The sequence below is a fragment of the Dreissena polymorpha genome, chromosome 1, assembly GCF_020536995.1.
Source record: "Dreissena polymorpha isolate Duluth1 chromosome 1, UMN_Dpol_1.0, whole genome shotgun sequence".
Classification (NCBI taxonomy): Eukaryota; Metazoa; Mollusca; class Bivalvia; order Myida; family Dreissenidae; genus Dreissena; species Dreissena polymorpha.
Window position 1 is genome coordinate 73,944,571 of NC_068355.1, and position 15,973 is coordinate 73,960,543.

General features: G+C 35.0%; 2 protein-coding genes across 3 annotated transcripts in view; both read left to right on the forward strand.

Annotated features, from left to right (window-relative positions):
* LOC127835283 (mitogen-activated protein kinase 1-like) overlaps positions 1-13,387 on the forward strand; it is a 54,082-nt gene extending 40,695 nt beyond the window's left edge. For both annotated transcript variants that reach the window (XM_052361643.1, XM_052361635.1), the window contains exons 7-9: positions 3,295-3,404; positions 5,435-5,549; positions 6,882-13,387. In XM_052361643.1, the coding sequence (XP_052217603.1) occupies positions 3,295-3,404; positions 5,435-5,549; positions 6,882-6,895 (239 nt within the window). In that variant the 3' untranslated portion in view covers positions 6,896-13,387. The remainder of the gene's footprint in view (positions 1-3,294; positions 3,405-5,434; positions 5,550-6,881) is intronic.
* Positions 1-15,973, forward strand: part of LOC127835293 (sulfotransferase 1A1-like) — a 368,467-nt gene that overhangs the window by 213,997 nt on the left and 138,497 nt on the right. The gene's annotated exons all lie outside the window — the stretch shown is intronic.

Genomic DNA, 15,973 nt, shown 5'->3' on the forward strand with positions numbered 1-15,973 from the left:
GCGCGCGGTAGTATCTGGAATGCTCCCATTTGCATATTAATTTTTATGTTATTAATAATTGTTAGAATATAGTATTTCCGTTATTGTTGTCCCCTACGGGTGAAACCGGAGGGGACCTATGGTTTGCGCTCTGTCAGTCTGTCTGTCATTCCATCTGTTAGTCCGTCAACCTTTTCTGGATCCTGCGATAACTTGAACAGTTCTTCATATTTTATCATGAAACTTGAAACATGGACAGATATCAGTATGGAGATTATTCACGTCAATTCATTTTGTTCCTAGGTCAAGAGTTCTGGTTGCTATGGCAACAAATATATTTAAAAAAAAATAAAAAATTGCTGGCAATGGTGGAGTTTCACCGGAAGGGGACCATATTGCTTGGCAATTTCTTGTTTAACCATACCAATAAAATGTCTACAATGAGAAACACATTAATAACAATTTAATGAGAGATTTATAAATTATAATTTGTGTTTAAAAAAAAAGATTTTTTTTTTAATTAACAAAAGGGTAGGGCGGGGAGCGGCACCCTTCCATTTCGGCCTAGCTGGAGCACTGGTGACATTAAATTAGAATTATTGTAAGACTTTGAGATGGTAAGTTGTTGGTTGCACTTAGATTTAAAGTGTAAAATCAGGTTTTAGTTCCTAAGAAAATCCCAGGTTGATCATGATTTTTAAATATTCTGCTTGAAAATGATTTGGCTACCTCATATTGTATTTTGATTGCGTTGGTTGCACTTTGAAATGAATTAATAAGCATTGCTTGTCCTATGTTGGTCATTTTGAATGCAACTGAATTTCCTTCATGCTGCATGACTCATCTTTATGTATTGGAATAAAGTATTCTTCAGTTTAAGTATTTTCACTCTATATAAATACTTGTTAAAAATAGTATATATGTTTAGTGTAATATTTTTAGCTCACCTGATTGCTCAGGTGAGCTTTTGTGACCGGTCTTTATTCGTCGTATGTCCGTCCGTCCATCGGTTAACATTTGCTTTTAAACACTCTAGAGGCCACATTTCTTGTTCCATCTTCATGAAACTTGGTCAGAAGCTTTGTCCCAATGAAATCTCGGCGGAGTTCGAAACTGGGTTGTGCCGGGTCAAAAACTAGGTCACTAGGTCAAAAAAAAGAAAAACCTTGTAAACACTGTAGAAGTCACATTTCATGCCCAATCTTCATGTTACTTTGTCAAAATGTTTGTCTTAATGATATCTTGGTTGAGTTCAAAAGTGGTTCAGATCCGTTGAAAAACATGGCCACCAGTGGGTGGGGCAGTTTTCCTTATTTGGCTATAGAGAAACCTTGTAAACACTCTAGAAGTCACAATTTTTGCTCAATCATCGTGAAAGTTGGTCAAAACATTGGTTTTATTGATAGCTCTGACGAGTTTGAAAATGGTCGGGATCGGTGAAAAAACATGGCCGAAGTGGGCGTGGCATTTTTCACTATATGTATATAGTGAAAACATGTGAACACAGTAGAAGTCACATTTTTTGCCCAATTTTCATGAAATTTGCTCAGAACATTTGTTTCCTTGACACAAGAGTTGAGTTCAAAAATGGTTCCGGTCAGTTGAATAACATGGCTGCTGGGAGGTGGGCAGTTTTCTCATTATGCCCCCCCCCCCCCCCCCCCTTTCGAAGAAGAGGGGGTATATTGTTTTGCTCATGTCGGTCCGTCCGTCCACACTCAAGAGCGCTTATGCCAAGGATCATGAAACTTCATAGGAACATTGATCAAGACTCGCAGATGACTCCTATTGATTTTTAGGTCACTAGGTCAAGGTCACTATGACCCGAAATAGTAAAATGGTTTTGGGATGATAACTCTAGAACACTTATGCCTAGTATCAAGAAACTTCATAGATACATTGATCATGACTCGCAGATGACCCCTATTGATTTTCAGGTCACTAGGTCAAAGGTCAAGGTCACGGTAACTTGACACAGTAAAATGGTTTCAGGATGATAACTCAAGAACGCTTATGCCTAGGATCATGGAACTTCATAGATACATTGATCATTACTGGCAGATAACCCCTTTTGATTTTCAGGTCACTAGGTCAAAGGTTAAGGTCAAAATGACCCAAAATAGTAAAATACTTTCCGGATGATAACTCAAGAACGCTTAGGCCTCGGATCATGAAACTTCATAGGTACATTGATCATAACTTGTAAATGACCCCTATTGATTTTCAGGTCACTAGGTCAAAGGTCAAGGTCACGGTGACCCGAAATAGTTAAATGGTTTCCGGATGATAACTCAAGAACGCATACGCCTAGGATCATGAAACTTCATGGGTAGATTGATCATGACTCACAGATGACCCACATTGATTTTGAGGTCACTAGGTCAAAGGTCAAGGTCACGGTGACCCGAAATAGTAAAATGGTTTCCAGATGATAACTCAAGAACGCTTATGCCTAGGATCATGAAACTTCATAGGTACATTGATCATGACTCGAAGATGACCCCTATTGATTTTCAGGTCACTAGGTCAAAGGTCAAGGACACGATGATCTGAAATAGTAAAATGGTTTCTGGATGATAACTCAAGAACGCCTATGCCTAGGATCATGAAACTTCATAGGTGCAATGATCATGACTCGCAGATGACCCCTACTAATTTTCAGGTCACTAGGTCAAAGGTCAAGGTCATGGTGACCTGAAATAGTAAAATGGTTTCTGGATGATAACTCAAGAAGGCTTATGCCTAGGTTCATGAAACTTCATAGGTATATTGATCATGACTCGCAAATGACCCCTATTGATTGTTAGGTCACTAGGTCAAAGGTCAAGGTCACAGTGCCAAAAAACGTATTCACACAATGGCTGTCAAGGTCAAGGTGACTCATCTTAGAAAAATGGTTTCCAGATGATAACTCAAGAATGCTTACGCCTAGGATCATGAAACTTCATAGGTACATTGATCATGACTCGCAGATGAAATAATGATGAAACTTGACCAGGATGTTTGTCTGGACAATATCTAGGTTAAGTTTGACATTTGGTAAAGATTGAATGAACCGACTCCTCTCAGGTGAGCGAACTAGGGCCATCTTGGCCCTCTTGTTTACACGTTAACACAAACAACAATCTGTCTTGAAAGTAAGATTAAGAATATTATCATAAAACCAAGAAGTAATGTTGTAATATTTGATAGTTTAAATACTTGCACGTCCCTGAAAATTTCCACATTTCTTGAAAACGCATAAAAACCTCACCCACTTTCAATGCACAACCTGGCTAAGGTAACACAGCTAGCACTTCTGCCGTGTGCTTTCAGCCCTTGACCTGCTTGACAAGATGTTGACCTTTAACCCACAGCGCCGCATCACTGTTGAGGAGGCTTTGGCGCATCCCTACCTGGAACAGTACTATGACCCTGCTGACGAGGTATGTAATGTGGTAGTCTATGGCCAGTAATAAAGCAATAAATCTCATAATCAATTGCTATGAATACGCCGATTTCTGTGCCCGTACCTTGATCAATTCTAAAAAACAATCTTTCTGACGAGGCAAATACAGTATTTTTGCAATGTCTTATATGTAACAAAGCTCAACGATTGCTATGGATACACAGTTTGGCAGGCCAGAACTTGGATAAGTACAGTGATCGGGATCATCCTGATAACAAGGTATGTATCATATGATGTCCGATTTGAAATAGATGACAATCATGGCTGTGGATAAAAAGATTTGGCGGGCCGGTACCCTGAAAAGAACTTAGTAACAGTCCCTCTTACAAGGCAAGTACTGTGTTTCTTCTACATATGTAATAGATGACATCAGTTGATATAGATAGACAAATTAGCCCGCCTACACCAAGAATAATAATGCATTCATGTTTTTGAGGTATATACCACAAGTCTGTTGCACTCATATGCACAATCACCCACCCCTTGCAACAAGGTAGAGGTAGGTGTACTGGTTTCACCTATGGAAATCTCTCCTGTCCATCGATCAGTCTGTACACTTAAGTTTATGTTAAGAATTATTTGTTCACTTTTTCTCTAGATGTTTTCAACTTGACAGAAATCATGATGTGTGACAACGTAGAGTTTTAAGTGGTAGACATATGCTATTTCAGACACAAGATAGTTTAAAACCCCAAGGCTTTGTAATGATCATACCCATACAATGACCGACTTTTAGCTCGGCTGTTTTCTGAGAAAACCCAAGGTATTGTCATAGCCAGCTTGTCGTCAGCCGTCCACCGTAGGCGTTGTGCTAAAACCTTAACATTGGCTCTAAAATCAAAGCGCTATCACCTACAACTTTGAAACTTCATATGTAGATGCACCTTGATGAGTTCTACACGTCACACCCATTTTTGGGTCACTAGGTCAAAGGTCAAGGTCACTGTGACCTCTAATATAAAACTTTAACAAAAGCTCTAAAATCAAAGTGCTTCCACCTTCAACTTTGAAACTTCATATATGCACCTTGATGAGTTCTACACGCCACTCCCACTTTTGGGTCACTAGGTCAACGGTCAAGGTCACTGTGACCTCTAATATAAAACTTTAACATAAACCTTAGCATTGGCTCTAAAATCAAAGTGCTTCCACCTACAACTTTGAAACTTCATATGTAGATGCACCTTGATGAGTTCTACAGGCCACACCCATTTTTGGGTCACTAGGTCAACGGTCAAGGTCACTTTGACCTCTTAAATAAAACTTTTAAGATAGGCTCTAAAATCAAAGTGCTTCCACCTACAACTTTGAAACTTCATATGTAGATGCACCTTGATGATTTCTACACACCACACCCATTTTTGGGTCACAAGGTTAAAGGTCAAGGTCACTGTGACCTCTAATATAAAACTTTAACATAAACCTTAACATTCGCTCTAAAATCAAAGTGCTTCCACCTACAACTTTGAAACTTCAAATGTACATGCACCTTGATGAGTTCTACACATCACACCCATTTTTGGGTCACTAGGTCCAAGGTCCAGGTCACTGTGACCTCTAATATAAAACTTTAATATAGGCTCTAAAATCAAAGTGCTTCCACGTACAACTTTGAAACTTCATATGTAGATGCACCTTGATGAGTTCTACACGCCACACCCAATTTTGGGTCACTAGGTCAAAGGTCAAGGTCACTGTGACCGAAAAAAATAAAAAAGTATTTTTTTGACAAGCTTTCGCAGCCAAGCACCCGTTATGCGGTGCTCTTGTTTATATTATTGGTTTGTTTGTTGAGTACTTGTTTGTCTTGTCTTGTGCATTTGTGTAAAATCTTGTTGTTTTACAATAAATCTTGCCATACATACAGGAATGTATGGTGTATCAAGAGATTTTTACTTGCTGGTGATGCTGAAGGTTATTTCTTGTATATCTGATTGTGTGTGACCTTTTAATACAAAATTAGTGTTAGTGTAGTGCAACCATTCAGCTTAATTGCACGTATTTTAGCCTGTTGCTGAGGAGCCATTCACCTTCGAGATGGAATTGGATGACCTTCCTAAGGAAAGACTTAAGGAGATGATCTATGAAGAGGTGCACACCCTTATACAGAAGAACAAGCAGGGTAAGGGGACTTGCTTTAAAATCAACTTTTAGCTCGTTTGCTCTCCAAAGAGGTCACAGTTTTAAGCTTGAAAACCTCTTTCTTCATTGAGAGTAGGCTGTTTTTGCCTGTGAAACATTCATTTGGAGCCTGCTCTGTAAAAAGTGGATTTGATGCTTGTGAATGAAATGTCATCCCAGATTAGCCTGTTCTGTCGTCTTAGGCTAATCAGGGACAACATTTTACCCTTTTAATTTTTTTTTTTAAAGAAAGTCTCTTCTTAGCGAACAAACAGTTAAAGAGCAAAGTGTCTTACTGATTAGCCTGTGGGACGACACTACGCACATGCATGAAACCCCCTTTTCACAGGAAGCATTTATGTCTTTGGAAAATTGTAGGGATAAATCCATTATGACAGCTCAAGACCTAATTTAAAAAGGGGAGTTTTAGACGTGAAGAACCTCAAAGATTCTATTTAGCTTATAACTGTTGGCTACACTGATTGTGTCAGTGGTATCAAGATTATGATAATATAAATCAGGGCCATATTTGACGGGGATTTCTTCAGTGTTTCTGCAGCCACAGGATTGTAAATTCATCTTTGGCTAATATTACAAAGTATTGCTGTCTGTTCATGGAATATTACACTAACTTAAGTCTATTTATATGCTTTTTGGCGTCCAAATTTCTTTTCTGTGATATTTGTACACTGGAATTTGTTTTGCTAAGGATGATACACATGCAAATGTTACATGCAAATATTTTTGTCCCCTACCGGTTTCACTGGAGGGGACTTATGGTTTTTGTCTGTCTGTCTGTCTGTCTGTCTGTCTGTCTGTCACACTTTTCTGGATCCTGCAATAACTTTAAAAGTTGTTCACATTATTTTATGAAACTTGAAAAATGGATTGATGGCAATATGGACATTATGCACGTCATTTCATTTTGTTCCTACGTTCCTACATCAAAAATTCTGGTTGCTATGGCAACAAATAGACTAGAAATACTGCTGAAAATGGTAGTTTTCTGGATCCTGCAATAACTTTAAAAGTTCTTCATATTTTTTCATGAAACTTGAAAGATGGATAGATGGCAATATGGACAGTATGCATGTTATTTCATATTGTTCCTTCGTCAACAATTCTGGTTGCTATGGAAACAAATATATTTTAAAAAATAAAGAAATTCTGACAATGGTGGAATTTCTAAAAATGGTGGAGCTAGTAGGGGACATATATTGCATGGCAATAGTCTTGTTTTATCATTTTTCTTAATTTTCAAACATGTTTATTTCTGTAATTACGGGTATGAGTCTAAACCCAGAGATAATAATATTATGTTTCTGGTCTGCAGCTGGGGTCATATAGATGTCTCCACAGTGAAGAAGTACAACCATATGACCATTTCGTTTTGTCTTCTGTCATTCCGCGTTCAGCTGCATCCTAGATCTGTGCATTACATTCTATATATATACAGATGTGAAGACGACAAAGCTATTTCACAAGCTGTATCATCCCAATTGGGAGTAACTGTGGCCAGATTGTATTTAATCTCCATTGAAACATATCTCAACAGTCGAAAAGAAGTATTTTCGTTCTCTGTTCGTATCATGTATATTATATTATTGCTATGAATTATTGCATGTTATTGTTCTTTTGCATAAATTATTCTTTGCTTAATGTGTTTCATGAATCAGAAAATCTCCTAGGTAGGACATGGGGGTTTAATTGGGAATTCAAGTTAAAGTTCATAGTACCAAATGAAATTGAGATGGCAACTTTAAACTGTTATATTCATATTCTAATTTAATATTTATGTGAAATTTTCATTGTAGATATTATGAAAGGCATTTGTCTTATATCAGTTTCATTGGTTTATATTCTTTTATAATAAATGCTACGTGCAACATGTCCTGAAAAGGAAATATACAAAAGTGATGGCATGATATACAAATGAATCTATAAACTGTAGATCATATAACATGATTCAAAATTCTTAATTTTCTTTTTTTTATAAAAAAAAATCGTTTTTATTTCAAATAATGTTTTCATTCTACATTATCATGTAAAAGTTCCTACAACTGCATATAGCTATATCTTATCCATCTTTCCCAACATGTCCCTTCCATAATGTCAGGATAAGTGGATTTAGCAAAGTGTCCAAACCATTATATCACTGTATTTTGTGAGACCGAAGCAATTTACATAAGATTGAAAATAAGTAGTGTTTTTTTTTCTTTTGAAAATAAGTAGTTTTTTTTTTCTTTTGCAAGAAGTACAAAAGTACATGTACATTGACAGTAAAACATTTTTGTTATCTGAATTGTTATATGACAATTTATTTTGTTGCATAATACAACAAAGTTATTATACTTTTATATAATACTTTGGTGAACAATTTTATTATTTTGCACTGAAAAGGTAAATATCCTTCAATATACTGCGAATCAGACATAATAATATTCCATTTGTTCATGTCTGCAATCCTAATGCACATAGACCAATGCAGAGTATGATTTTTATCTCAACAAGTCTTAATTGCTGAATGCATTTTCCTAGGTTTCTGCCATCTTTTATCCATGTAAATTCTGATGATTTTGTTGCATAGAAATGCTCAGAAATGGAAATGACATAGTCACGCTGATGATATTACGGTTGTGTGGATTTGTTTGTGATTTATTTTCGCCATCATTTTTATCTTGTTAGCTCATCTATTTTTTGAAGAAAAAAAATGAGCTATTGTCATCATGGTCATTATGGCCCTCTTGTAAATATAATTTTTCAATTAGTAAGTATCTAGCATATAATTGAACCGTGCTCTGTGAAAAGGATGTTTCATGCATACACATAAAGTCTTGTCACAGATTAGCCTGTGCATTTTGCAGTCTGCACAGGCCAATCAGGCACAACACTTTTTCGCTTTTATGATATTTTTTGTTTAAAGAAAGTCTCTTATTAGCAAAAATCAAGTATAGGCAGAAAGTGTCGTCCCTGATTAGCCTGTGAGGACTCAGCATGCTAATCTTTGACGACACTTTGCGCACATGCATTAAACCCCTTTTGCACAGAGCACGGGCCATTTATATTCCAAGGTTCCTTTCAAAAGTACAATTGTACAATAATCATGATTCATATATTGTCGTCATATCAAGTTATTCTATCCTTGAAGACATTTTTATGGTTTCATGTTCTTATAAATATGTATTCTTCAAGAGAAAGCACAACACATGTTTTTTTATGCCCCCTGTAGGGTGGCATATAGCAGTTGAACTGCCCGTCAGTCTCTCCGTCCGTCCATCAGTCCGTCCGAAAACTTTTACATTTCCCATAACTTTTGCAATATTGAAGATAGCAACTTGATATTTGGCATGCATGTGTATCTCATGGAGCTTTTGAGTGGTGAAAGGTCAAGGTTATCCGTCAAGGTCAAAGGTCAAATATATGGCTTCAAATCGGCGCAGTAGGGGGCATTGTGTTTCTGACAAACACATCTCTTGTTTTGTGTAAAAATAATAAAGCTTATTATAATACGATGTCTTCAAATGTAAATAAATATCCAATTGAATAGCCAATTTAAATAATCTCTAGTTGAAATATGATACTGAACTGAAAAAGTATCTTGACCCTTTTTGCATATTGTTTTATAATTGTCAGTTTTGAACGTATATTTAAATGCTCTCGCAGAATTTAAGACATTTAGCAATACACTTGAAATGTCCATCTGTTTGTACTTATGTATGTATGTTCCCAAGCCTTTGTTTTGAACTCCTCTTTTACTAATTGGTGAATCGTGCTTAAATGTTAAAGGGGCCTTTTCACTTTTGGGTAAATTGACAAAATTGAAAAAAGTTGTTTCAGATTCGCAAATTTTCGCTTTAGTTATGAAATTTGTGAGGAAACAGTAATACTGAACATTTACCATGCTCTAAAATAACCATTTTATGCATCTTTTGACGATTTAAAACCCCAAAAATTATAAAGCGTTGCAACGCGAAACAAATACTGATGACAGAGAGATCTGTCGTTGTCGTTATATTCTGTGAAACTACGAGGATTGCTTATATAAAGTATAAAATACATCAGATATTGTGTTCGGAAGGATTGCCATGTGGTCTAAGTGGGTATTACTTTTACTCCAGGACTCCAGAGGTCAGTGGTTCGAGCCCTGCTGCAGGTTACCTTTTTTTCTTTTTTTAAATTTTATTCTTGATTTTTTACTGGAGCTTTTTATATCTTATGTTCACATTTATCAATATAAAGCATTTTATGACAAACGTCAAAACATGCCAAAATCTGTGAAAAGGCCCCTTTAACACTTGAATGACTGTAATGTGTGGTGTATTGTATAGAAAGGAATTTTCACTACCAAGGAGTTTTGGTAGAATTGTGGCACTTTTTCTGTTTTTCCATTAAAGAATATATGATCCTGTAAAGCTCTTCAAACACTGTGTGGATGATGCTAAAACTTTCACATTTTTGAATGAGCGTAAAGTTTAGACTATCTTAAAAAAAAGAATTTTGGCTGGGACCAATTTTGGCAAAATTATGACTTGTCTTTTTTTTCAATAAGGAATATATAGTCCTAAAATATAATTGCTTGTTTTCAGGTTTTCAACTAATGGTTGGAACGTACTCGTTTTTCACAGTCTAATTTCTTGAATATTTACATGATCATACATGTTATGCAACCAGCTTTTGCAAAATTTGGGCCCATTGTTTACGGCAGAATATATGGTGGATTCAGTTTTTAGGCTCTATGTTTTGGCAACAGTTTGTTTGTTTTACATGTGTTCATTTGCCATTGCCCAAAGAAGTGCAATATAAAGTGAAGTGCTTCAAATAGACGATCTAAATAAAAATGATCTTGTTACTGAAATCAATCAGTTGGATGTGTTACATGATGTCTACAATATTTGTTTGTTACACTAATGTTATGTTATGCTTCCATATTTTGGGAGACATTAGCATTGCTCTTGTTAGTTAAATTGTATTTATGTACGCTCATGCCGAAGCTATTATTTTCAACTCTTTGTTTACTACTGGGTGCATTGGCTTTCACAGTGAACATTGTTTAAATGCTCCTAAAAAAGGAATTTAGGCTGCGCTTAGTTTTAGGACAATAATGGCCCTTGTCTGTAATTTTAATACAAAAGCTTGTGCATTCAACTCCTGCTCATACTTTCACTTTTGAACGACCTTAATATGTAGATGATTGTTAAGGAAGGAATCGAGGATGGAATGGGTTTTTGCAGGTTTATGAACCTTTGTTTTTCTTCATAGAATATGAAGTCTCAAAATGTTGTGTTTTCAACTGCAATTTAAGAAATGGGTGGATCCTGTTGAAACTTACACAGTAAAATGATCTTAACTCGTAGATTACTGTTAAGCAAGAAATTTTGGGTGCTCCTGTGGCAGAATTAAAGCGTGTTTTTTTTCAATATATTTTCAAAATTAAAACTCCTGTTTAACCTATTGCACAGTTGTATATTTTTGTGTAGCTGATCATATTTAAAGGAATTTTGACTCCTAAAAGTTCTGTCCCAATTATGACCCCTTTGTTTTTCTGCTATGAAATACATACTTGCTAGAACTTTGTGACTTTAACTCCTCTAGGTATTGGGCCGGTTTTGCTCAGACTTTAAAGCTGAGTTATCTTGATGTGTACATGACAGTTATGAAAGGAATTCTTTCTCAAAATGTTTTTGCTGAATTATGGCCCTTTGTCTTAATGTGCTCTGTAGAATATATAGTGGATTTGTCTTCGTTGAAACATGTGTTGTGGAGTAATCACTGTTTGTGACTTTTTTATATTTGATTGTTCTCTATTGATTGATTTCTTACAGGTTCATTGCATTTTTTGATAAACACTATTTTGTTTGGACCAATTTGTACCAGTATGCCCCCAAGGGCCAGTTTTATAAATTTGCTTATTTTAAAAACGTGAACACAAATGAATTAAACGATTAAATAACTAAATACAAATGGTGATGATGGATACAATTGTTAAGTGTGCTTTATATTTGCTCATGTTGCTGTATGTACATTTCTTCATTGTACATTTACACTTACAATCTAGAAGTTTTATACAAATTAAACTTAAATGATTTTTTTTTATTTCTCATAATGGCTTTGCTTTTTGCGTCAGAAATGTTAAATTATTGTTTTGTGATTTGAGGTTTTGTCCTTGATGCTGTTTGCATGCATTTATATATAGAATGGGAGTTTTTATAAAGATAATTATTATCAGACTTTGTTATTGTTTATTTTCTGACATGTACTTCATTTACTCTTAATTGTGTTATAGTGTTTCATGGCTTAATTGACGATTTTGAATTGTCTTGTGTAGTTTTATTTATAACAGTAAACTTGGCTGCGTACTATATCATAAATCTGCTTATTACCGGAATTTTTGGTGTTTACATTTTGTGATTGGAATATTTTCTGAATTCTGAAGTAATACAAATTTAATATCAACATGAAATATTTCCTGGAGGTAATAGTGCAAAGCAGATCAACAGTGACATGGCTTATAGAGATGTCAGTGTATTCTCTGTAATACATACAGTGACATGGCTTATAGAGATGTCAGTGTATTCTCTGTAATACATACAGTGACATGGCTTATAGAGATGTCAGTGTATTCTCTGTAATACATACTTACAACGTAGAACAATCATGTCTACAATTTTCATTCTCCATTGGCCTGTAAAACAAATTACTAGTAAGCATAACATTTAGATTAGCTGTAGTTAATAGTGTAAGCCAATGTCATAGTTATTTCATGTTATTGTTCATTTCACTTAGTCCATTAATGTATAAAACCAATATTTTCATTACAAACATATTAACAACTTTTCTATTACACTTTACAGTTTCTTTGTTTGAAAATCAAGTTTCATTTTTTTACTAGAATACATTAGAAACTAGAGTCAAGTCCTTTATATTGGGTGCTACATTTGATCCCATTTTGTACACAATCTAAAGTTGTCATCACTATGGTAATGCGTAATGCCAGATATTTAATCTTTTTATTTTAAGCAAATTGATGTCAGTTGTTCAAGGGTCTAGCAGGTCACAACAATGTTAAAGTCTGACAAAAATGTTGTTCCTTGTTATTTAGTGGCATTATTAGTATCAAGATTAAACAACATCCTTTGCAAAGACCAGCAATCCTTTTAATTTTGTATTAGACATTCATAAATGTTTCTTTATTCACATGTAATTCCATAGTTAATTCCATTTTACTGGTACATGTTTGCTGATTAAGTTGGACAATTCTTGATGAACATTCACTCTTCATGTAGTATTGTGGGTGATGGCTAGATATTTAATAAATTGTCATTTAGAGGACATGGGTTATTTTTTTGCAATTCAAACATGTGGATTTCAAGCAAAGTGAATTACTCATTATTAATATTTCATAAATCAAGTAAATTTTGGGTTGAGAGCTATTCATGTTTTATTTATATTTTGTGGCAATAACAACACATTAGCTGGCATTAGGAGCTAAAGCATGACAACTTAGTGACACATTTTTGTATAGTATTTTGATCAAATTATTGATAAACCCTCTGTTTAATAGTTACAAGATGTCAAGTTAATATGGTATGGGCCATTTTCATGATATTTTCAACAGAATATAGTGCGTATTTTCAATCGAAATTAAATTAACCTATATTTTTAAGTAGTATATTCTTTTTATTCACCTATGTTGTATTTAATCCATTTACTTCAGTCTACTGTAATAGAATTAAGTTGTTATTGTAAACTTACTCAACGTCAGAAGCCAAAGTTTGTTGTTTAAACTTTGATTTGTATGTATTGTTCTAAGTGCTACTCTTTATTAAATTTTATTATCAATTTCCCACTTTTTATTCTTCTAGCTTCCCTCATACTTTAAAAGGACTGTCAACCACGACGACGAAGAAAAGAAAAGTTGTAAAATACCGTGTTTTTTTTACAATTATTAGTTTATATTGATTAAAATATCACGACTGGTATATTACATTACTTGAACAAAAGTTGTGTAGTTTTCATATTCAGTATATTCGGTAATAAATTTTACTGGGTTTGTCGACTAGATAACTACCAGTTAATTATACGCCTGAGTATATTGATCATCATCGTCACATGGCAAACACAGGAATGCAAATTGTGCATGCGTAGTGAATTGTATATATTTTATATGTAAAATGATCAATCTACTTGCGTAATATATAGTGATTATATCGTTATGTCACCTATTTTCGCGGTGCACTTTCGATTTATTACCGAATATACTGAAAATATGAACTTTTTTTAAGTAATGTAATATTCCAGACGTAAAATTGTATTCAATATAAACTAATAATTGTAAAAAAAATACGGTATTTTAGAACTCGCAGGCTGTTCTGGTTTTATGCTGTTTGCAAATAGCCATTTTCACTTTGCTTCTGAGATGGAAACGGTCAATATAAAACAAGAGGGGCATGATGGACCTGAAGTGCTCACCTGAGTTTAACTTCAGAACAATTGTCGACAACTTAATACACTGGCCTTGTTTTTGGATACATGCAGCCCAGATTTGAACTCGGCATATATATTGTCACGATGAACATTCTGACCAAGTTTTATAAAGAGTTTAAAAGTTTCATAAAATTAATGTTTAGAGCGGATATAGAGAATAATAGGTTGGTGACGTGGATGGAGAATGGTTATGTGGCAAGTCGGAGGAATTTATCGGGTGAGCTTAAGGCGAACCCGATAAGATCCTCCGACGAGCCAGATAACCCTTCTCCATCTACGTCACCAACGTATTATTCTATTTATCCTGTCACATTAACAACATTCGTTAAACTGTTTCTCAAATATCTAGTTTTCGAGTAGTTTGTGTTTAAATATTTAAATTAGTAAACATCACGCGCGAAAAAAACATTGTGACGTCACGTCAGGCAAAGCGCTTAGGCTAGCTTCCTCTTGTTAAAACACACAGAAATCGAGTTACTCGTTATTAAATCAATACACAAAGACGAAATTATGCTGTTTAAATAATAATGTTTTAACAAACAGTTTTTTACATGTATTTGGTATTTTATTAATAGAAAAAAGTATATTTTATTAATAGAAAATAGTAAATGCATGCGCTTGCGCGGATAGCGACTGACGGATATTCGAGGTCACGTGGTCATCTAGCCTAATATCTTTTGGGATATTAGGTTACCTGGTTATCGGGCTGATTTAAAGGCATGTGGCAGGATAAACAATTTTATCCTATTTGACTTGGTGACTTAGTTTTTGAATGTATGTGACCTAGATTCAAAATCCATTTATATATGTTCAAGACAATCTGAACAAGTATCTTGAAGGTTGAGTCATAAATGTGGCCTCTACCGTGGTAACGAGGGTTTGGACGTACACATTCTAACCAAGTTGTTTGAAGCTTAAGTCATAAATGTGGTTTATATTGTGGCTTTCAAAGATTTCACCCGGTTGACTAATTTAGCACGCGAAGGTATAGATATGTTCAAGTCATTCTGCGCTAGTTTCATCAAGATTGGAAACAATAATTAAATTGTCTGAAAACTTAATTTAAAGTAATCACAACAAATGACTGGTTGCGATAGATCTCTTGTCAATACCTGTGGTCGTAACAAATACAATCGTTTTTTATATATTATTTAACAAGCTCTTTAAATTCCTGTATCATTTCCAACAGAAAATCACCAATAAACCGTCTACTTATGCATCGACATACACTTGCTCTGATGTTTAGGTAACTTGAGCACAATGTGCCCATGGTGAGCTTTTGTTACCGCCCTTTGTCCTTCGTGTGGCGTCAACATTTGACTTGTTAACACTCTCGAAGCCACATTGTCTGATCTTCATGAAATGTCTTCAGACTTGCAAATTGAATGAGTTCAATACACTGTCAGATCTTACATCATGAATAACTTACAGGTTTAGTGGTTGCCTGTTAGTCTGGGCCAGTAGATTTAAGCCCAGAAAACTCAATTTCAAAAGTTGGTTACAGTTGGGCTAAAATGCAGGGCAACTAGCTTTTTCAAAGCTTGAACAACTCAATCCAATAAAACATAGAATACAAATTTGCGACTGTGGATCAATTAGGCCTTTGAAATTTGATTGGGTTGTAATCATTTCAAAATTGCGATATAAAAAGCTATAACATAATTTTGAAAACTGAGTTGCATTTAAGATTATGCAATAGCGAACAACTTAAGTGCCTCCAGCGCTCTTATTAAACTATACAGCCGAAATTCAGTATGTGGATGTGAGAGTGTAGGACATTAGCCCTCTGGGACATTAGCCCCTAGGACTAAAGCCCCTAGGACATTAGCCCCTTTGGACATTAGCCCCCTAGGACATTTGCCCCTTAGGACATTAGCCCCTACCTATTTTTACATTCATTTGTAGGTATTTAATTTCATCTTTTTTAAATTAATGGAATTA